The sequence below is a fragment of the Amblyraja radiata genome, chromosome 9 (assembly GCF_010909765.2).
Source record: "Amblyraja radiata isolate CabotCenter1 chromosome 9, sAmbRad1.1.pri, whole genome shotgun sequence".
Taxonomy (NCBI): Eukaryota; Metazoa; Chordata; class Chondrichthyes; order Rajiformes; family Rajidae; genus Amblyraja; species Amblyraja radiata.
This window is the reverse complement of record NC_045964.1, coordinates 46371715-46395156: the sequence shown is the minus strand read 5'-3', so window position 1 is coordinate 46395156 and position 23442 is coordinate 46371715. Positions and strand designations below refer to the sequence as shown.

The window sequence follows — 23442 nt, the reverse complement described above, 5'->3', positions numbered from 1 at the left end:
CAACAGGGAAAAAAAGTTAAGCGAGAGCCCTGATCTTCTCTCCAGCCTTTACATCTCTCTGAAGACCCAGCATCCAAAACTGGGCACTATACTCAGCTGTGGCCAACACTGTGTTTACTTTCTCTTCTGCTCCAAGTCTCATGGTTGAATCCGCGGAGAGATGGAGGACAAGGGAAACAAACACTATGAATGAGGCATTTGTTAATAAATGTTAAGCCTAAAGGGAGCATTGATATTGACTTTCGACACAGCAGCCCTAATTCACATCCCTACGTGGATGTCATTGGAAGCTGTCCTGCCAATATACTATAATTCAACAGGTCACTGCCAACCACCAATGCATCCTTAATGTAATTTTACTGCATTGCCAGGTCCATCGTGGGTACTAAACTTCCCACCATTGAAACAACCTACAGGAGGCGTTGCCTCCAAAAGGCAGTGAACATCAAAAACCCACACCACCCTGGCCATGCTCTCATCTTACTACTATCATCAGGAAGAAGGTACAGGAGCCTCAAAACTGTTACCCTCCAGGTTCAAGAACAGCTTCTTCCCAGCAACCATCAGCCTCTTGAACACTGCACAACCCTAACCTCAGCAACTATGATCTTCTATAGACCGTGTCTTTGGTTACACTATGGAATTTGGTTTTGCACTTTAATAGTTACTTAGTATTCCAATTACTAATTTATGGTATTATTGATTAATATACATGTATTTGTGTTATTGCAATAATGAGGTCTATAAAGCTGCAACTGGTAAGAATGTCATAGTTACATTGTTGGTACATGTGACAATTAGGCACATTTGGTTCGCTTGACTATTAATGTTGATTTCCTATTTAAAAGACCAAGTAAGGAGCAGCACAGTTAGTATTGAGGTGATGCTGTAGCTAGAGCTGCTGTACTTGCTGCACTGACCCATTTCTATCCTCCTCCTCGGATACTGTCTGTGTGAAGGCTGCACCATTGCCAGGAAGGCAAGAGTTTGCCCACGGGTGCATGGGTTTCCTCCAGAAACTAATGGCCAACAATCTACTGAAAATCACCCCTCATAGAAGGGGAAGGCAGGTGGAAAAGTGAGGCAGTGGGAGTGTGGGTTACAGGGAAATAAACGGGGGAACAGAAATGCTGGGAAAGCTACGAGAATTGTCACAGATTCAATGGGCCAAATTACCCTGAGATTTGGCATTGATTCAATGGGCCAAATTGCTTTGAGATTTGTAAGAGATGCAATGGGTCAAATGGCCTCCTCTTGTAACATTATTATACAATATAACATTAGCAGCGTTGATCATGAAAGCCGGCTGTGCTCAGAACAAAGAGGTAGGTCTGTGGTCAGGTCTATAGCATCATAATAACAGCTGAAAATGTGTTTGCCAAACTCTGCATGTCATCTGTAATCCTTGGAGGACAGATGGATGTTTTAAGTCCAGAGGGGATTGTAACTTCTTCCAACAGATTTATTTTCTAAAACTGCGTTAAATGCAAGAAGAGGACTGATATCAGAGCACTATTATTTGGCAAAGATTCAAATGTATCCTCCACAGGAGATGTAATAACAGCCAAGGTGCAACATTTTATCCTAGAGTTACAAATATAATCAAGCATTGTCACAGCACCAAAAAATTCTTGCCTCAAGCTATTGAGTTATCAGACGTACGGTACATCTTGCCCAAGGGAGAGTTCAACAGTTGGTAAAAGTTAGTACAAGCTCTTTTCAGTTAATTTGTTTCCATTGTGAAATCAGAGAAAGACCGAAAGATTGAGTCACATTAAAGGAATCACCTACCCATGAAGGCTAATGGTACAACATTTTAAAATATACATTTTACAATCTGTACTTTGCTGAAACGGCCATCATTTAATTCACAACCATAATTGCCTTTGAGAAAATGTGGAGAGCCTCTTTCTTGAAACTTCGGCCTTCTGGTGAGCAGACACAGAATTGTAACATCTACTACATTTCCTATCTCTCTGATCTCTCCACCATCGAAGGGATCTTCTGGAGGGACTAGTTCAAAAAGGCAGCCAATATTATCAAACACCCACACCATCCTGGCCATGCTCTCAGCTCACTACTAAGATGGGGAAGGAGGTACAGAAGCCTGAAGACCATGATTACCAGGTTCAAAAACAGCTTCTTCCCACCAACCATCAGGCTCTTGAACACAACACAACACAAATCACTGCAACAATTATTTTTTATGGACTGTGTCTTTGATTGCAATATGACTTTGGTTTTGCACTATTATGGTTACCTGTTATTATATTATTGTATCATTCATTATTATATATATCAGATTGTTATTGCGTTTACAGGCCGATTCAACTGCAGCAAGTAAGAATTTATTGTTCTGTTGCAGCTACATATGGCAATTCAATACTATTGTCTCTTAACAGGAGTTTTCAAATGTGACATTCAATTAGTCATAGTCTTACAGCGTAGAAACAGGCCCTTCGGCCCAACTTGCCCACATCGGCCAACGTGTCTCATCTACACTAGTTCCACCTGCCTGTGTTTGGCCCACATCCCTCTAAACCCCTCCTATCCATTGTACCATCCATCAGAAGTAGTCAGTATTTAAACACATTATGCAATGCAATTCAATGATCCAGATAAAATATGATCGACTTAATGGTTAAATATTTTCTGAAATAAATCTAAATTATACCCAATTCATCACGTAAATCACTTATCACAATATTTGCTGTTCATTCATTTTCAAACAAGGTCAAAATAGTCTTGGGATACTTACGTACGCATGTGTTCCCACCCTCTGGAACAGCATAGCCTTGTTTGCATTCACACCCATAGGATCCAGGGACGTTGACACATTCAGTATTCGCACCACATCCATGGGAACTACCACCAGCACACTCGTCAATATCTGAGGAAATAGTGAAAGCCTTGTTACCAAGCAGAAAAATCTCTCGCAGTGAACATTTTCTAGTTAACAATTAACACGTTGAAACTGTACGGTCTTGCCCAAGGTCCAAGCAGATCTATGTTATAGTCATAGAGTTGCACAGCATAGAAACAGTCCCTTTGGACACTTTGTCTATGGTCAACCAAGTTGGAATACTGGGCTAATCCCTTTTACGTGCATTTGGACTATAGTTCTGTAACCCCTTCCTGTCCATACATCTGTACAAAAATTGTAATTGTATCCACTTCTGTAGCATTCTCTGGCAGCTCATTCCAGATACAGACTACTTCCGAGTGAAAAAGTTGCCCCCGAGGTCTCTCCCCTCTCACCTTAAGCCTATACCCTCTAGTTTTAGAATACAATATCCTGTGGAAAAGACTGTGAGCATTCACTTTATCTATGCTACATGATATTGTACACATCAATAAGGTCAGCCCTCAGTCTCCTACACTCCAAAGACAAAAGTCCCAATGCCATACTCCAGATAACATCCTGGTGAATCTCTTCTGCACCTCCTCCACCTTTTGTGGGTTTAAATTGTTGTAAAATGGTAAACAAATCCAAGCCAGTTAGCATGGCTTATTGTTTCTCCTAGATACACGTTACCCTTTAAAATAGGATGAAACATCTCACTTCATATTTTGTTGAGCAGAAAGAAAATTAATGCTTCAGGTCAATGGCCTTTTTAATGATCAAAAACATTTGATCTGCTGAATTTATTGTTTCAGTAGGCTGAGGGGTGACCTTACTGAGTTGTACAAGATTGTAAGGGGCATGGATGGATAAGGTGAATGTGCACTGTCTTTTTCTCCAGGGTGGGGGATTCTAAAGCTAGAGGGCAAAGTCTCAAGGTAAGAAGGGAGAGATTTAAGATGGACCTCAGGGGCAACCTTTTAATTCAGCAGTCACCCCTAGTCCACTAGGACCTCCCTAGTCCGTATCTGGAAAAATCTGTCTGAGGACGCTATAGATGCTATATAATATTTGCATTCCCATTTTATATCCTTGTCCAAACTCAAATAGTTGCCAGAATGTACGGGATGCGAAATGAACTTTCAGCAATTTCATGAGAGAATAGAACAGAGGACATCCAACTGTAATCGTCTTCTCCAGACCCTGCCTTGCATGCATGTTCTTTTGGGGCTTATTTATGTAGGTACACCCAACGAGGGCAAAGGTTGAGCGACAATGTTCAGTGCTGTCAGGCTATGGGGGAAGGAATTGGCATGCTGGAAACGTAATGCCTGGCTTGTTCCCCATTTTACATCATAGAAAACGTAGAAAATAGGTGCAGGAGGAGGCCATTCGGCCCTTCGAGCCAACACCACTGGCTCGAATCATTCTGAACTAATTGCCTCAGAGCTGATCAGAACTCCCAGACAAATCATTGAATTACTCGCTCACCACAATCCTTGGAAGTCTGCGATAAATCAAAAGCTGTCGACATGAAAGGACACAAAGTGCAGGACTAACTCAGCAGGTCAGGCAGCATCTCTGGGGAGCATGGATAGGTGATGTTTCAGGTTGAGACCCTACTGGCATGATACTGAAATGTGCACTAGGGGCTGGTCGCCAACAACACGTAAAGAAAGCCTGAAGGGTCCCGACCTGAAACGTTGCGTATCCATGTTCTCCAGAGATGCTGTGTGACTCGCTGAGTAACTCCAGCACTTTGTGTCTTTTTTTGTTTGTTAACCAGCATCTGTGGTTTCTTGTGTTTACATGTATGCATGGATGATAGTCGATTAAGCAAAGATGCAGCTTAGCAATGATATATCTCATGAGTGATTAGCCAATCAAAAGTACCAGTCAAGATCATGCCACATAGGAACCTGCATCGATTGAGTACAGACTTGCACTTGTGTAAATAACCCTTACCCTGTTTGTATACATTGTGTATGCAAGCAAATCATTTCACTGTGCCTGGTCACATGTGACAATAAAGTATTCCTATTCCTTCAAGATTGAACATGGAGTTCATGATTTAATGCTGGGTGAAAGATTTATGACACATTTTGTTCAAAACTACCGCCTGTGCTTTGAGCATTGGGTTTCCTCAGAACACGACACTGATGACCAGTTTTAGATTGCAAGGAGTTAATTAACTATTTAATTACCCCTGTGTGTAAACAACCTGCAAATACAGCAGCAAAGTGACTAGAATGTTCAGGCACTGGTCTGTCTAGACAGTTCAGCTCATGCAGAAGCACTTGTTCATGTGGGACTTTATCAAATGTTTTCTTCAAGTACAGATCCAATCATAAAAGCTTTCCAAATCCACTTGCAATTGCAGCAGCTCAGAATAGAAACATAGAAATTAGGTGCAGGAGTAGGCCATTCGGCCCTTCGAGCCTGCACCGCCATTCAATATGATCATGGCTGATCATCCAACTCAGTATCCCGTACCTGCCTTCTCTCCATACCCTCTGATCCCCTTAGCCACAAGGGCCACATCTAACTCCCTCTTAAATATAGCCAATGAACTGGCCTCAACTACCCTCTGTGGCAGAGAGTTCCAGAGATTCACCACTCTCTGTGTGAAAAAGGTTTTTCTCATCTCGGTTCTAAAGGATTTCCCCCTTATCCTCAAGCTGTGACCCCTTGTCCTGGACTCCCCCAACATCGGGAACAATCTTCCTGCATCTAGCCTGTCCAACCCCTTAAGCCTGTCCAACCCCTGAATCACTACAATGGTCGGACAGATCCTCATTCTTCTGAAAGTAGAAACAAGGAACTGCAGATGGTGGTTTACCAAGGGAAGACACAAAATGCTGGAATAACTCAGCAGGTCAGGTAGCATCGCTGGAGAACATAGATAGGTGTCGTTTTGGGTCAAGAACTGAAATGTCACCTATCTATTTTCTCCAGAGATGCTGCCTGAATGCTGTCATTCCAGCATTTTGTGCCTTTCCTCATTCTTCGGAGGCCGTCTTATTTCTAATGTTTTGATAAATGTACATTTCTGTAGCTGTACAGTTTTGTTCTGATAATTATTGTGAATCTTGAGTGAAAAATAAAGTGCTGGAGGAACTCAGTAGGTCAGGCAGCATCTGTGGAGGGGAATGAACAAAATATTTCCAGTCGGGATCCTTCTTCCGACTGATGTCTGAGCCCCCAAGTTCCTCCAGCACTTTGTTTTGTGGTCAAAGTTCCAAACTCTTCAGTTCCTTACATCTCCACAGAAATAGCAACATTGGCTTCTTTGTAATCCATTGGGACATCTCCCGATTCAAAGGTATTGCAAAATTTGGGCATGGCGAGAGGGAAGAAGCCCTCCCATGTACATGTACAAATGTGGCTATAGATCACAGCCAGCTGTGCGAACTGAACAAACATGAATCGTATTGGGAGAGTGGGGGAAGAAATTACATTTAATGAAAACCAGGCTGCTTTTGTTTTGTGCTAGGATGTTATGTTAAATTGCTCAAGTTACTGGTGGCTGGGAGGGGGAAAGAAAGGAGGTTGGTTGCATCAGGAACACAGCTGTTGCCAAAAACTCGCTTACCAGACTCCACTTTAAGCCTTTAATCAGTGCCTGGAAGGTGCCAGTGATGTACATATTTTGGGTTGGCAAATTTCCAATGAATTGAAGAAGAATGTCAGGGTATTTGAAAGTGCCTCAGCTTTACTTGTTGAAATGTTCTCAAGAGGAATACTAGCTGTCTGGCATTCCAAATATAGGTATGCTACACAAATGAAGGGTTGATGATTGAAACGTTTGTGGATCAGCCAAACCACAGACCCCACTTCACACTTGTATACAAGGTAGTGACAAGCGACTCTATATAGGAAGAAGCAACTGCAGATGCTGGTTAATACCAAAAGGACGCAGAGTGCTGGAGTAATTCGGCAAAACAGGCAGCATCGTGGGAGAAAATGGATAGGTGACACTTCAGACTGGTTGTAGGGGAGGAGAAGAAACAACACTGGAAAGAGGGAGAGGCAGGAATCTTTAATGACAGAAAGAGTATCTTTACGATGGGTCGGTCAGATCGGAACCGCATAAATAAAGAACAGAGGTGATTTATTTCTTGGGAACTGAGAGAAAAACACTGGGGTGATGACAAGGCATGACATGAATCAGTCAAGCTGCCTCATAGTGGGCTAAAGCCTGGGATTAGTTCAGGGAGGTACCCCAAAGGAGGATTAGCATCATGTTTGCCTCAGAATCCGGACTGGCAAGACCCCAAGCACCACTGACTACTGCTTCAGCTCCACTGGCTGAGACTGGAGAGCTGCAAGATGGTGCCAGAATGTGATGATTCGCTGCCTGCTATAAGGATCGACTTAATCATTTCACTCTTCTACTGAAAGATTGCACTCATGTATAGTAATGATTTGACTGGAGAACAGTCAGAACAAGCATTTCATTGCATATCAGTGCACATTGCAGTAAATAAATGAAACCAAAACTAAACTGAACAGAGGTCCTCAACATTGTCCAACCCAGCCTCATGCTCTTCCCATCCCCTCCCATCCCCTCACACCCCCACTCCTCACAGTCAGCTTCAGCTTCTCATGAAGATAATGGGATTAACATTTCAGCCAAAACATTCCTTCCCCACAGATAATGATTATTTTAAATGGGGATGGCAGCTGTGCCTCTGGTAGAGCCATTGCTTCACAGTGCCAGAGACCCGGCTCGATCCTGACCTTGGGTGCTGTCTGTGTGGCGTTTGCGTGTTCATCCTGTAACTACATTGGTTTTCTACAGTTCCCCCCCCCCCCAAAGACATGGGGGTATGTAGTTTAATTGGTCTCTGTAAAATTGGCCCTGGTATGCAGGCGAGCGGTAACATTTGAGGGGAATTTATAACAATATGGAAATAATAAATTGGATTAGATTAGTGTTTTGATTAGTGCAGCTTTCTGGGATCTTAATGGAGAATGAATGTAAAGGGCAAGTATGATCAGTGTGCCACTGTGGGGCAAAGGGCTTGTTTCTAGTTGCATCCCTCTTAAAAAAAGTGACAGTGCACTGTCTTTGAGGAGGCGAGTGCAGTGGATGCCCACAGAGATGCTTCACATGAAAGTCCCTAATGCAGAGGCACAGCTCCAGCGCAATAGGAATGACAATATCCAGCATATATTTCAACAGTACGACATTTTGTTGCAGCCAGTGTCATTTACGACTTTCAAATCTCACCACAAATTTCACTGTACCAATTGGTACATGCGACAATAAATGTCTCTTGTCTTGTCTTGCATAGTCTGTAGTGGGTATACAGCTTCAACCTACTTGGAGTGGTAGATCAAATCAGACCCACAGGCGACTGCTAGTTCTATAGTGATAGCTTAACTAGCTTCCTCAGTCCCCACATGCCACAGAGCAAGTTCAGGTGGTCCAGGTATCAGTCGCCACCACCCGAGATTTGCACGAATAACCTCATGTTCTTGCATTGCTCTACCAGCTGCACCACAGTGCTTAAGTAAGAGCTTCTGCCTCAAGCACCAGAGACCCACGTTCAATCCAGACTATAGGTGCTCCCTGGAGAGAGTTTGAACATTCTCCCTATGACCACTTGGATTTCCTCAAGGTGCTGCAGGAAACAGTTTCCTTCCATACCCCAAAGACAGAGGTTGGCAGATAAATTGTCCACGAGAAAGCAAATGGCATGTTGGCCTTTATAACAAGAGGAGTCGAGTAAAGGAGCAAAGAGGTCCTTCTGCAGTTGTACAGGGCCCTAGTGAGACCACACCTGGAGTATTGTGTGCAGTTTTGGTCCCCTAATTTGAGGAAGGACATTCTTGCTATTGAGGGAGTGCAGCGTAGCTTTACAAGGTTAATTCCCGGGATGGTGGGACTGTCATATGCTGAGAGAATGGAGCGGCTGGGCCTGTACACTCTGGAGTGTAGAAGGATGAGAGAATATCTTATTGAATCATACAAGATTGTTAAGGGTTTGGACACGCTAGAGGCAGGAAACATGTTCCCGATGTTCAGTGAGTCCAGAACCAGGGGCCAGAGTTTAAGAATAAGGGGCAAGCCATTTAGAACGGAGACGAGGAAACACTTCCTCACAGAGTTGTGAGTCTGTGGAATTCTCTGCCTCAGTGGGCGGTGGAGGCCAGTTCTCTGGATACTTTCAAGAGAGAGCTAGATAGGGCTCTTAAAGATAGCAGAGTCAGGGGATATGGGGAGAAGGCAGGAACGGGGTACTGATTGGGGATGATAAGCCATGATCACATTGAATGGCAGTGCTGGCTCGAAGGGCCGAATGGGCTACTCCTGCACCTATTGTCTATTGACAAATTGCCCCTCATGCAAGTGATAGAACAAGAAGGGTTAGTGCAAATAATAATTATTGAAAGTAGGATTTATACATGTTTAAGATAAATGTGCATTTGATTGCTTGTTTCCAAGTTGTATCTCTTACACCACTAAAATCGTAGTCATGTTTGAATTACCAAGGCGAGTCTAATACACACAAAAAAGTGATGACGTTAAGTTAGAAAATCAAGTTGCTTGCGATATAGCAAAATCAAGTTGCTTGCGATATAGCAAAATCTCAGTATAAATTTCATTTGAACCTTACATGAAGGCAGGAGAAACAGGAAATGGAATAATACTGGAATACACTTGTGGTTAGATTTAGCTGTTAGAGCTAAAGGAATCAAGGGGTATGGGAAAAAGTAGGAACGGGGTACTGATTTTGGATGATCAACCATGATCATATTGAATGGCGGTGCTGGCTCGGAGGGCCGGATGGCCTACTCCTGCACCTATTTCCTATGTTTCTAAAGTTATCCACAGAAAGAATACTTAATTATCACAGCATGTCAGGCAGCATTTCTGGAGACAAGGAATAGGTGACTTTGAGTTGAGAACCTTTTCAACAGTTATTCCAGCATTTTGTGTCTGTCTTCGACGTAAACCAGCATCTGCAGTTCTTTCATCTATTTAATTATGTTGTGCTGAAAGTTTGAACACAGCAGGTGAGGAGTCTAAGTATTGTTCTGATGAAGCCAGCATTCCATTCCTCTAAAAGGCTGACGAGATCCCCAACATTTTAAAAAAGAGGCCCTTTAGTTTGACAATGATGTGTACATCAAGCAACAACTGAGAACACTCAGAAAATTACTTGTAAAAACGCGAAGGAAGTTTGCAATGAGGGACTATGGCTAATATGCACGCTTCCAGAGTTCACATCTCAGAACTTGTAAAGCAGTCTATAAGCTGGATGGAACTGAAGCACTATTTATCATTGATGGAAAAACTCATCAAAATATCTTCTCCATGGGTACTGCAAGGAGGAGGAATCTTCCAAAGACAAAAACATTCAGCAAATCTGGACTGGCATAGGAGAATTATTTTGAGCTAGTCTCACAGGACCACACATTCCACAAATTGAAGCTGTTCAAGTTCTTGAAATCATGCAGTTTGTGCCAAGGTTCAGTATGCTATTTTAGGCTCCACCTATTGAATCCAATTTTTGGTGTTCCTGCAATTGGGCTGACAATAATGGCTCTACAAACTCAAATTACACCGCCTGCTCAGAAAAAGCAAACCCCCCCCCCCCCCCCCCCAGTATAGACTTTATCACACCCTTGGCTTGCATCCAACATGCCCCACAGTCATGTCAAGAGAAAAAGGCATTGACTGCAGATTATAATCATTACTGCAGCCACAGATACTGCGGTTAGGAGATGATCATAGCCACCTACAAAAAGTGGCAGAACTCTACTTCAAACGTCACTCAGTAAACTAAGCTCGAAACATCCCTCATTGATATCTTCAAGGTTATCAAGGACTAAAAACTGCACGAAGGAGTATTAACTCTTCTCACCCAAAAATATTAAAAGGGAATATCACTCAGGCCACCCATTATGCTGAAACCAAATCTTAATGTTGGCAAGGATAGGGTTATTCCTGTGGCCTCCAAGGACCAGAAGCCTCACATCCAGGCCAAGTCTGCAATGAGCAGTGCAAAATAAAACCTGCTTCATACAAACACAAACACAAACTCTACTATTCACTATTTAACTTTCGTGCAGGTTATATATCACAAGATTCTGCAGATGTTGGAAACAAAAGCAAACTCAAATTTTAAATATTTTTCATGAGGAAAATAAATCAAGGAGGCCAGGAACTTGGAAATTAAATGGCATAGGTTTATGGCAAGGGGAGAAATCCAAGAGGGATCTCAGGAGTAACCTTTTCCCCATTCAGAGGGCAGTCTGTACCTGGAATGAGCTGCCAGAGTAAGCTATTGAATCATATAAAATTACACCATTTGCACAGACTTATGAATAGGAAAGGTTTAGAGGGCTATGGAACAAATGCAGGCAAATGGGACCTGGTATGCAATGTGGTTAGTATGGATAAGGTGGGCTGAAGGGTTTGTTTTCATGCTGTATAGCTCCATGACACCAAGGACATATTCATTTCAATGGCTCATATGACAACAAAAAATGCTCCTTTAGCATAAAGTAGCCCCAGACCATAATCATCATGCATAAATGAAGTCGGGCAACATCGTTGGCAACAACAGTCACCGCCCTGATGATCTCAATGCTTTTTACGCCAGCATTGAACAAAAGTCAGTGGAATGATGTCACCCACCCAGAGACCATCGGGTGCACCTGTACTAATCGTCCCCGTCAAAGACATCATAGATCAACCCACTGAGACTAAATCTACAAGAAGCAACTGGCCTGGATGGAGTCCCCAGCTGCATCCTCAGGAATTGCACAGAGAAATTGGCAGGAGTACTTGTGGACATCCCTAACCTCTTCCTCTTCAATCTGAGCTTCCCACTTGCTTAAACACAACCACCATCATCCCAGTGTCAAAGAGCAAGGTAGTGTGCATAATGACTCCGACATCCACCATCATAAAGCACTTTCAGCGGCTGGTCCTGTACTATACTATGCTCTAGGCACTGTAGAAAGCATCCCACCAGGATGCATCATAACTTTGGCAACAACTTAAGTAAACAAATTCAAGAAACTCAGTTCCTGCCATCATGCAATCCAGCCTTTCCATTAACTCCATCTGCACTTCGTGGCCCGGGAAAGCAAATAACAGTCAAGGAGCACTTAAACCCTGATCATAGAAACATAGACATAGAAACATAGAAATTAGGTGCAGGAGTAGGCCATTCGGCCCTTCGAGCCTGCACCGCCATTCAATATGATCATGGCTGATCATCCAACTCAGTATCCCGTACCTGCCTTCTCTCCATACCCTCTGATCCCCTTAGCCACAAGGGCCACATCTAACTCCCTCTTAAATATAGCCAATGAACTGGCCTCGACTACCCTCTGTGGCAGAGAGTTCCAGAGATTCACCACTCTCTGTGTGAAAAAAGTTCTTCTCATCTCGGTTTTAAAGGATTTCCCCGTTATCCTTAAGCTGTGACCTCTTGTCCTGGACTTCCCCAACATCGGGAGCAATCTTCCTGCATCTAGCCTGTCCAACCCCTTAAGAATTTTATAAGTTTCTATAAGATCCCCTCTCAATCTCCTAAATTCTAGAGAGTATAAACCAAGTCTATCCAGTCTTTCTTCATAAGACAGTCCTGACATCCCAGGAATCAGTCTGGTGAACCTTCTCTGCACTCCCTCTATGGCAATAATGTCCTTCCTCAGATTTGGAGACCAAAACTGTACGCAATACTCCAGGTGTGGTCTCACCAAGACCCTGTACAACTGCAGTAGAACCTCCCTGCTCCTATACTCAAATCATTCCCTCTTCTCTTCTGTTAAGCAGAAGGTACAACATCTTGAACAAACATACCACTAGATTCAAGAACAGCTTCTTCCCTGCTGTTATCAGACTATAAAACAGACATTTCATAATCCAAGGATGTATTTCTGATCTTCCACACTACATCATTGCTCTCCTTAATATTTTTTTTTGAAACTCAGTACTCTAGCTGTTACACTATTTTTAACAACCCTTCCTTTCTCTTTTTCACTACCCATTGTACTCATTTATAGTTTGATTGTTGCATTGTATAGAATGATTTGCCCAGATAGCACATTTTTCCACTGTATAATCCAACAAATGCAAAATGAGGCTGAATATACAAAATATTGCCATGTTACTGCAACACAACTTCAGGCACCAATTCAGCTCCCTATTCATTCCAAATTAGTTATTTTCACTAAATATTTAAGCGAAATCTGTGGGACCAACTTTTTGTAAAAAGTCCTCCTTCATAAAATCAATTTTATTCCCCATCGTATCCAAGGGTCGAAATTGCAAAAGTATGCTTTTTAGTGTTGGTCAGTGCTATTTTGTAGACTAAGTATTGCCAGTACACATATATTTCCTTGCTGTTTGAGTCAATGGAGGATTATCATCCTTTAAGCATTTTAGGACTGACAGTCTAATTTAATTGGGGGGGGCGGGTTTTAAACTTTAATAATTTTTGTAATATTTAAAAATGTTAAATTAAAATTTTATTTTAACTTTAGTGTGTTGGCTTATACCGTCACAAAAAAAGCATTGGGCTTGGCCAAGAATTGTTAGAAAGAAGGAAGATTTTAATCTTTCTAAGAATTGTTAGAAAGATTAAAAGATGGACAAAGGAATACAAATATTTCATTTTTTCGGCGTGTACCTTTGCAAACCTTGCCATCGCCTTCATAGCCTGGTGCACACGTACAGATGTGTTCATGGTCATTCAGTGCATAACACTGGGCCTTGGGATCACAGTTATGGCTTCCATCCTGACATGGATTCACAGAGTCAGGCCTGGGGTTACCTACGCAGGAAAGAGGAAAAATATACATCAGTGAATATGAAAAGCTCTATACAATTCCAGAAATCATATCACAATTCAAGAACGAGCAACTATGGGATGCAATCAAACCAAAAGTTGCTGGAAACACTCAGCAGGATAGGCATCATCTGTGGGAAGTGCCAACATTTCAGCTCTAGGACACTTCAAAAATGGGGGGGGGGGGGGAAATGAACCAGTTCCAAAGTAGTCTACTTTCCTCATTCATTCAAAATAGTAGGCATTTTGGGGTTTTTTGGGGGTTTTTAAACATTGTCAAACATTTTAGTACAGTGGCAGAGCTGCAGAGCTTGAGACACGGCCAAGGTTTGATCCCCCCCCCCCCCCCACCCCCACCCCACCCACATGCAAACTAGGCTATATTCATGTTCCCTTTGACTTTAGCGTCCTCCAGGGGTCTCCTTCCACATCCCAAAAGGTGTGGATCAGTGAATTAGGGACAGTTTACAGGGACCAGTTAATGTTCAGGTAAGTGGTAGAATCTGGGGAGCAGGCAATTATGGAATTAACGCAAATGGGTGCTTAATGGTTTAGTTTAGAGATATAGCATGGAAACAGGCCCTTCAGCCCACCCCGACCAACAATCCCCGTACACTAGCACTATCCTACACACTAGGGACAATTCACAATCTTTACTGAAGCCGATTAACATACAAATCTGCACTGTATCGATGGTTGGCATGGTCACAATGACCTGAAAAATCAATTTCCATGCCATATCTCTACATTTCAGCAATCACCCTGGTGACCTTTCACTGCATTTCCTAAACTGCAAGTATATCTTAAGTAGAGATATAATCTAGTGCATACATTCCAATCCAACAATCTCAGGAGGGCCCTGTATTGCAGTAAGATGGTATCACAAGTGTACTTGCATTAAAAGCCAACATGCAGTTTGCCTTCCTTGCTGTTTGATCTGCCTGTATGTCAATTCATGGATTGGGACACGCATTAAACATCAAATACATTAAATCTCTCCCCCTTTTTTCTGCTATTTTTCTGACCACATGACCTCATTTTCCAAATCTCGTTCCGTCTGCCACATTCCGCCCATTCAAATTTACCATTGATTTTTGGTCCAAAGTGCTGGAGGAAGTCAAGGGGTCAGGCATCATCTGTGGCGGGAATGGACTGATGACATTTTGGGCTGGGACCTTTCAGACTGAGGAAGGGATTGCTATAGAAGCAGTCAACAAATGTTTAAATTTCTGCACCATTTTCATGGAACTTTTCCCACTCTTTATGCCATCAGTCCGAAGAAGGTTCCCCTCTCAAAATGTCATCTGTCAATTCCTCCACAGGTGCGGCCTGACCTGCCGAGATCCTCCAGCTTGCTTTAGTTTTCAGCTTGGCAATAGATGCATGCATTGCCTACATAGATAGTAGGCAGCAAGAAGAGGGCTTATATTTGGAGATTTGTAGCATATGAGGAGTTCTCGACAGCACTGGGCCTCTACTCGCTGGAGTTTAGAAGATTGAGGGGGGACCTTATTGAAACTTACAGAATAATGAAAAGCATAGATAGAGTGGATGTGGAAAGGATGTTTCCGCTGGCAGGAGAGTCTAGGACCAGAGGTCATAGCCTCAGAATTAAAGTGCACTCTTTTAAAAATGAGGCGAGGAGGAGCTTCTTTAGTCAGAGGATAGTTAACCTGTGGAACTCATTGCCACAGAGGGCTGTGGAGGCCAAGTCAGTGGATATTTTTAAGGCTGTGATGGACAAATTATTGATTAGAACGGGTGTCAAGGGTTATGGGGAGAAGGCAGGAAAATGGGATTAGGAGGCAGAGATCAGCCAAGATTGAATGGCAGAGTAGACTCGATGGGCCGAATTCTACTCTTATAACTTGTGAATAGAGGCCAGAATTGCAAGAATGGGCAAAGCAGTAGAAACATTGAAAATGTATTTTTCTCTATCTCTGAACCCAATGGTTCAGTAGTATGGTTCTACGGATTCAGTCACCTTTTTGGTCCCATTAATTTCTCAAATATTAAGAATTTTTAATTTTTGCCAATTTCTTTGCTCTCTCCATTTATTTGGGATGTTGTCTTCCATCAGTTCTGAAAGCTCTGTATATTTTCTATGAAACTAGTCAAAATATTTAAATTTGTCATCCATTTTCTTATCCCCTCCATGCAACCTCCACTTTATGCTTAAAGGCAGCCACATTACAACAAAGAAAACATTTACTTTAGCTAATCTTTTTTGTTTATTACTTGCTCCCACGTTTCCTCTCAGTGCCTTACTCTTTCTTCACTGAATTCTCTCAGTACTCTGGCTGAACAATTCTTTTTTTGGAGGTGGGGGGGTGGGGGCAATAGAGATCTTCTGATCCAATAACATGCTCAACCTCTGTCGATAGCCAGTTAAAAAACAAAGTGGCGTAGCCAAAACAGGATTGTATAGACCATGCAAGCAATAGCCATTGTTTCCATACCTTTTAATCTGATTTCCCACAGCCTTGTAGTTGGCTTTTTAAGATTAACGAGCTTAGATTCAGATTGAACCAGAAATCACTTCAATTGTAATACAATGCTACTGAACCTTAAAGGCCCATTAACAATTAACCCTTTCAAACACCGCACTGGTCACCTCCAGTTCCTAATCCGAAAACCATCTCTAATTCACATCATCAATGTCTCTTCCTTGCATTTAATTCCCATTCTCTTCGCTCCCACACTGGCTGACTCACTGGTTCATCCAGAGTGTATGTATATCAAGTTTTAAGTCACATTCCAACCCACCCACCACACAAAAAAACATATCTACATGCGAGGCAGCATCTATGGAGAGAAGGAATAGGCGATGTTTCGGGTTGAGACCCTTCTTCAGACCTATGTCTGATGAAGGCATGATGACATACCTCCACTCTTTATGTCAGCTGCAAAAGGTACTCAACTATAGAATCACTCCTAAACATATTTAAACAATAGTTTGGGAGGTTTTAAAACTTGACTAAACTCCCCCCAAAAGAGATATTCAATTCTATTTTACTTTTTGTTTGTCCAGCCCTGTGAATGACTTGCTATATAACATCACTTTAAAAAGCAGAAAATAAAGAAGCAGAGGGCATATGGTAATAGAGGAAAGATTGGGTAAGAGAGAAAAGATTTGGTACGAGAGTTTGGCCATACTGACTTCATTCCATAGAGTGCAGAAGGCTGAGGGGTGACCTTATAGAAGTGACCTTATGACATTGTGAGGGGAAAAGATAAGGTGATTGTACAGATTCTTTGTGCCAGGGTCAGGAATAAAGAACTAGGACATAAGTTTAAAGCGAGCGGGGAACCAATTCCAATTTAGTAGGATGCATTTATTTGTACCCTGCATTGACAATTATTGATAATAACAGAGCTATAAATCAAGGCCCGTCTTTTTTGCATTTTTTTAAAATTCGTGTCTGATCATCAGGACCAAGTGAAGATACTTAAGAGGTGGACATTTGCTAGAAGTCTATTAGAGATTTCTTTCTTTATTCTCTTCCGTGATGGAAAATTGACTGATAAGAGCACATTTCCTACTGAAACTGATCATTGCAGGGAAAACTGATTCCAGCTCAACATTGTTGTACATTACACGGAAATAGATTCTTAGTCATATATTTGTTTATTAGAAAGAAAATGTTACCAATAGCAAATCCCACTGTTGGAAATCAGTGTAAACTGTTTGCAATAATGAAATCCAACTTGCATCAATACTTGGGCTTTTTTGTAGACAAAGATTTGTAGACACATAATTGCTCCTTATTGTTGGTGTCTATGGTGGATTGTCTGCTTAAGCTGTTTAAAGGCCCGATTGCCTAAGAGGGTTTTTTTTTTTTTTTTTATTAAAACTTTAATCTTTCTGTAAGTTTTTAAATGTAAAAATCTGTTGTTTTTTCTAATATAAAAGAGGTGCTGTTAAGCTGTACTGTTGCAACAAAAAAAAACGATCAGTACACAATATTACAAGGAGAAACATGGGTATTTTAATTTAGCTTGTTTGTGATCAGTTTTACTCAAAGGACATTATCTCAAGCATTGAATTTGCGTGGCTGCCTTTAGGTCAAGAACCAACTTACTCACTGGTTCAGAGTGAAAGGAGCTTTGTTAAGATTTGACGTCTCGAGTCACTTTCTCACCCCTTCCAGTGACCTTGGTGTTGGGCCATTATTCAAATTCTCTCCTTGCTCACTGCCTCCGAGAATGTCCGTTTATTGGTTTACACATAATATAATAATAATAATTTTATTTTTGGGCGCCTTTCAGACATCTCAAGGACACATGAGCAAATACTTCCTATGCATGCAGAAACAATCTGCAGCTATGGGTCAGATAGTTTGCAAATAGTCATTCAGTTTGTGTTACAACTGTGAAGGAATAAAGTACCTTAAAATGACCAAGTGAACAATGCTTTTACCCCAACAGGTGCAAGCAAATATTATTCAAATTCATTTGTTCGAAGTGAATGATAAAGGCCAGACTTAAATAAAGCAAGCATCCCAACTCCGCAGACATTGCAACATCTTATTCCTTCCCCAAGGAGATAATGAAAGAATGCAGACACAGATTCTAACTTAGATAGTCACTCACCTCTGGCAGGTCCAATCCGGTTGATTGTTGCATATCTGATCACTTGCTCATTCCGATCATAGAGAACAAATATATGGTCTGCATTAAGTTGTTGGGCATCTGGAATGGTCTTTGGCGCATGCTCACAATCATAGTAGGTGATGTTCTGTCTCAATTGATAACGATGTGTTTGCTTCTCACCATTTCCAGCTTCAACAGAATAATCCCGGTTGGCTGTGGAGGTGACCGCTGCACAGGGAAGTTGAAAAAAAGGTGCAAGCTCAATATTTATTACTACAAATAAATAAGACAAAGAGACTCAAGGACTACAGTGCAATGCAGTATGCCAGTGTTCAGACCAAGGAAAATTGTACAAAATGGTTATCCATTTTTTTTTTAATCTTCTAAATTAACATCAAAGCTATGTAAAACAATTGCACACAAGAACATTTCAACCAACAAGTTAGTACAGTGGCACTGCGGTAGAGTTGCTGCCTTACAGCGCTAGAGATCCTGACTACAGGTACTGTGTACGGAGTTATAGACAATAGACAATAGGTGCAGGCCATTCAGCCCTTCGAGCCAGCACCACATTCAATATGATCATGGATGATCATCCCCAATCAGTACCCCGTTCCTGCCTTCTCCCCATATCCCCTGACTCTGCTATCTTTAAGACCCCTATCTAGCGCTCTTGAAAGCATCCAGAGAACCTGCCTCCACCGCCCTCCGAGAATTCCACACTCACAACTCTGTGAGAAAAAATGTTTCCTCGTCTCCGTTCTAAATGACTTACCCCTTATTCTTAAACTGTTTGTAAGTTGTCCCTGTGACAGTACGGGATTTCTCAGAGTTCTCTGGTTTCCTCCCACTTTCCAAAGACATACAGGTTGGTTGGTTAATTGGTTTCTGTAAATTATCCCTAGAGTGCAGGATTTTACTAATGCACAAGGCGATTGTTGTCGGCGCAGACTCAGTTGGCCAAAGGGCCGGTTTCTATACTGTACCTCGAAACTAAACTATGAAGAAATTGGAGGACATGAATTGAAAATTGATTGAAAGATAAAGCATGGAAACAGACCAGTCGGCCCACACCAACCGTCCATAACTCTTTCATACTAGTTCTGTTATCCCACTTTCGCATCCACTCTCCACACTGGGAGCAATTTACAGAGGCCAATTATCCACACGTCTTTGGGATGTGGACGAAAACCTGAGCACCCAGAGGAAACCCATGCAGTCACAGGGAGAAAGCAAGAGGTTTACACAGCACCAGAGCTCAGCATCAAACCCGGGTCTCTTGCGTTGTGAGGCATCGGCTCAATCAGCTGAGCCACTGTGGTGCCAGAGGACCTGCACATTGAAATTGTCACTAAAATAATTGGAAATTCAAAGAGATGAAAACACATGACTGTGCACTTGAGACTTAACGCAGTTGGCATACCAGAAGTGGAGCGGTAGAGAAGTTCTTCGTATGGTTGGATCTGGATTGTAGCTCCCGCAGAAATATCAGGCAACTCTCCCTCAATCTCCGTAGTTACACTGAGATAATTGTGTGCATCCAAACCCCGAGCTATTTGCATTATATTTAACTGCTCATTGCCTGGATAAAACGTGATGTCGATACTACGAATAAATTTGGCACCTGGAGGAGATTACACAAAAAACAAATTACACAATGAAATTGACCAATACTGTGATATGACATTTGTTAGAGACTTTTTTGCTCAATTCTAAAAATTGGGAAATCACATTCAAACCAGATGGCAATTATTTACATGCAAAAGCAGACATTAAAGAAGACCATCAACATTGCCAGGACTGGAGGGCTGTAGTAATAAGGAGAGATTGTGTGAATTGGTCTTTGACTCATTGGAATGTAGGAACCCAAGTGGTGACCAGACAGGGTTATTAGTCAGAGACTCAGTTATTAGTCAGAGTCATACAGCACAAATACACACCCTTCAGCCCAACTCATCCATGCCAACAAACACCATCCAAGATAGCCCCATTTGCCCAGGTTTGGCCCATATCCCTTTAAACCTTTCCTATCCATGTACCTGTCCAAATGTCTTAAATGTTATTGTAAACCATCTCAACCACTTCACCTGGCAGCTCATTTCATATAGCTGCCACCTTATGAGATAAATGTCCCTCAAGTTCCTATTAAATCTTTCCACTCTCACCTTACACCTATGTCCTTCATTTATTGATTCCCTTACCCGGGGAGGGAGGGGTGGAATTCACCTCGTCTATTCCCCTCATGATTTTTTTTTTTTACACATCTATAAGATCACCCCTCAGCCTTCTGCACTCAAAGGAATAAAATCCTAGCCTGCCTGACCTCTTCCTATTACTCAGCCCCTCAAGTCCTGGTAACATACTCACAAATCCACTCAGCATCTGTTCCAGCACAATGGCATATTTTCTACAGCAGTGTGACCAAAACCAACTGCAGCACTCCAAATGCGGTCTTACTGAACAACAATAACATCCCAACTTCTACACTCAATTCCCTGGCTGCTGAAGGCCTGCATACCAAATGCCTTCTTCATCTCCCAACCATGTCACTTTCAAGCAACTATGTACGTGCACTCAATCTCTCTGCTCTACAACACTCCAGAGCCCGCTCGTTCACCGTGAATGTCCGGCACTGGTTTGATTTCCCAAAATGCAACATCTTATACTTTTCCAAATTTAACTCCATTAACCATCACTTGTCCCGCTTGCCCAACTGTTTAAGATCCCACCAATTCATGATAACCATTTTCACTGTGCCACTTATTTTAGTGTCATCTGCAAACTTACTAATCATGCTTTGGATATTCTCATCCAAATTGTTGATATGGATGACAAACAGCACCAATTGGTGAGGCAAACCACTATTCACAGGCATCTACTCCAAAAACAAAATTTTCAACACCACCCCATTTCCTACCATGGAGCCAATTCTGTATCCAGTTACAATCTTCCTGGATGCCATGCGGTCTAACCTTCCAGAGCAGCATACCATGCAGATCTATATCAAAAGACTTGCTATAATCCATATAGACAAGATCTACAGCCTTGCCCTCATCAACCTTTTTGGCTACTTCTTCAAAATAACTCAAATTCATGAGACACGATCTCCCACATAAGAAACAGTGATGACCATCTCCATCTGTCTAAATATATGTATATCTTATCTCACTCCAGTAACTTGCCTACCATAAATTATAGGCTCATTTGTCTATAGTTCCCAGGCTTTTCCTTGCAACCCTTCGTAAATAGAGGCCCAACATTAACCATCCTCCAATCTACCGGCATCTCACTTGTGTCTAACGATGATTCATATATCTCAGCGAGTGGTCTTGCAATTTCTTCTCTAGCTTCCCAGAGTGTCCTTTGTTTGTAAAATTACAACGTGCACAGATATAATAAACTGTCAGTCTTTTCCTCAAAGCAGGCAAGTTTAGAACTCGAGGGCACAACTCTACAATGAGGGGAGGAATTAGAGATCTGACGGGTTTATCCACACAGAGGTTGGTGATTATTTTTAATTAGTTGGTAGAGGTAGATACAAATATAATATTAAAGAAACATATGGACAAGTACATAGTTAGGAAAATCCCAATGGAGGCAAATAGAGTCATACAACAGGGCAACAGTCCTTCTACACAACTTGGCAATGTCAATCAAGATTCCTCATTTATTCTAGTCCCATTTGCCTGCATTTGGCCCATCTCTCTAAACCTTTCCAATCAAGGTACCTGCCCGCGTCTTAAATGTTATTGTACTTCTCCTTAATTTCCTCCTCTGGCAGCCTGTTCCACACACCTACAACCCACAGAGTGAATGGGATGTGTAAAAAGGCATCAGTCGGCATGAAAGAAGTGGGCTGAACGTCCTTCACTTGGTATCAGATTCCAATTCCCCAATTAATAAGTTCACAGCAGATCCAGTTGTGACCTTTCCATCTGCCAGTGGTAATTGAGAACCTTATTTGTTTCCAATAACTCTTCATTCCACATGGCTGAAGAAAGCTCACGAGCCCCAGAGCATTTCAGCAGATGTAACAAACTAACAGGAGCAAGGAACCGTAGACAATGGGCTTTGTCCAACAATCAACTCCACTGTCAGTCTACGCCTCACGAGGTACATCCTGCAGGTGTACAACACCAAGGTGCTCACGCGGCCCATGATATTGCACACCATGCCCCAACACCACTCACATATTGGCAAAGGATGCACAATGACTGTGTAATTGCATTTTGATAATAACACAGCTGCGTTTGTAGCAATTTATGAAGTTGATGTTAAGTTATGCCCTCCAAAATCACCAAGACCCACGGCTGACGATGAGTCTGAAGGATGACGACTCGAAATTACACACACACACACACCCCCCCCCCCCCCCCCCCCCCCCACCAAGCCTGGTCTCCTCTCATTTCTACTCTTGGTCTCATTTTGTAGGAACAAACATGTAGTCAGAAAAGCAACAATTGATAATGGCATTATTAGTCATCTGTCTACAAACAAATAATTGGAAGCAAACTAATTCCTTAAAATTTAGACAAAGCGCCAACAGGTAGTCAATAGCTGCCCAAGAAAGACAGCTTAACCCTCCAAATCTTTGCCTTCACAAAGGAAACTTTAACACAAAAGTCAAGCTACACTACAATTGTATCATGTGGTGCCCTTATTTACAAAGCCACGAGAATGTGGAGAGTTAAATTATGAACAAGATTTGACATGGTCTCATTGAAAGGATTGTGCACAGTTCTGGTTTCCTCATTGTGGGAAGAATATGGAGACTTGAGAGGGGCAGAAGAGGTTTACCAGAACCTGGACCTAAAGTATTAGCTATAAAGAGAGGGCATGACAACCATCTTTAGAACGGAGACAAGTACAGCATAGTAACAGACCCTTGAGAAGTGATGATTGTGATTGATGAGAGTTGGACAATGGACGTTGCAGAGATGGATGTTGAGCCCACAATGTCCATGCTGAACGACACCAAGTTAATCTCTTTGAACAGCACATGATCCACATCACTCGATTTCCTGTATATCCATACAACTATCAAACACTACAAATGCTACTGTTGTACCTGGCTCTACTATAACCCCCCCCCCCCAAGGTAGCACCCAACACCCTTTAAAAAACATGCCCTGCACATCTCTTTAAGCTTTTCCTCACTCACCTGAAAGCCATGCTCTCTAGCTCTTACCACAT

At 42.1% G+C, this 23442-nt stretch overlaps 1 protein-coding gene across 31 annotated transcripts in view; it reads right to left on the bottom strand.

Annotated features, from left to right (window-relative positions):
* The window catches only part of nid2 (nidogen 2), a 119150-nt gene that overhangs the window by 86851 nt on the left and 8857 nt on the right, over window positions 1-23442 (bottom strand). For all 31 annotated transcript variants that reach the window (XM_033027303.1, XM_033027312.1, XM_033027300.1 and 28 more), the window contains exons 7-10: window positions 19673-19873; window positions 18250-18477; window positions 13498-13641; window positions 2759-2890 (exon numbers count right to left, since the gene is read on the bottom strand). In XM_033027303.1, coding sequence (XP_032883194.1) covers window positions 2759-2890; window positions 13498-13641; window positions 18250-18477; window positions 19673-19873 — 705 coding nt within the window. The remainder of the gene's footprint in view (window positions 1-2758; window positions 2891-13497; window positions 13642-18249; window positions 18478-19672; window positions 19874-23442) is intronic.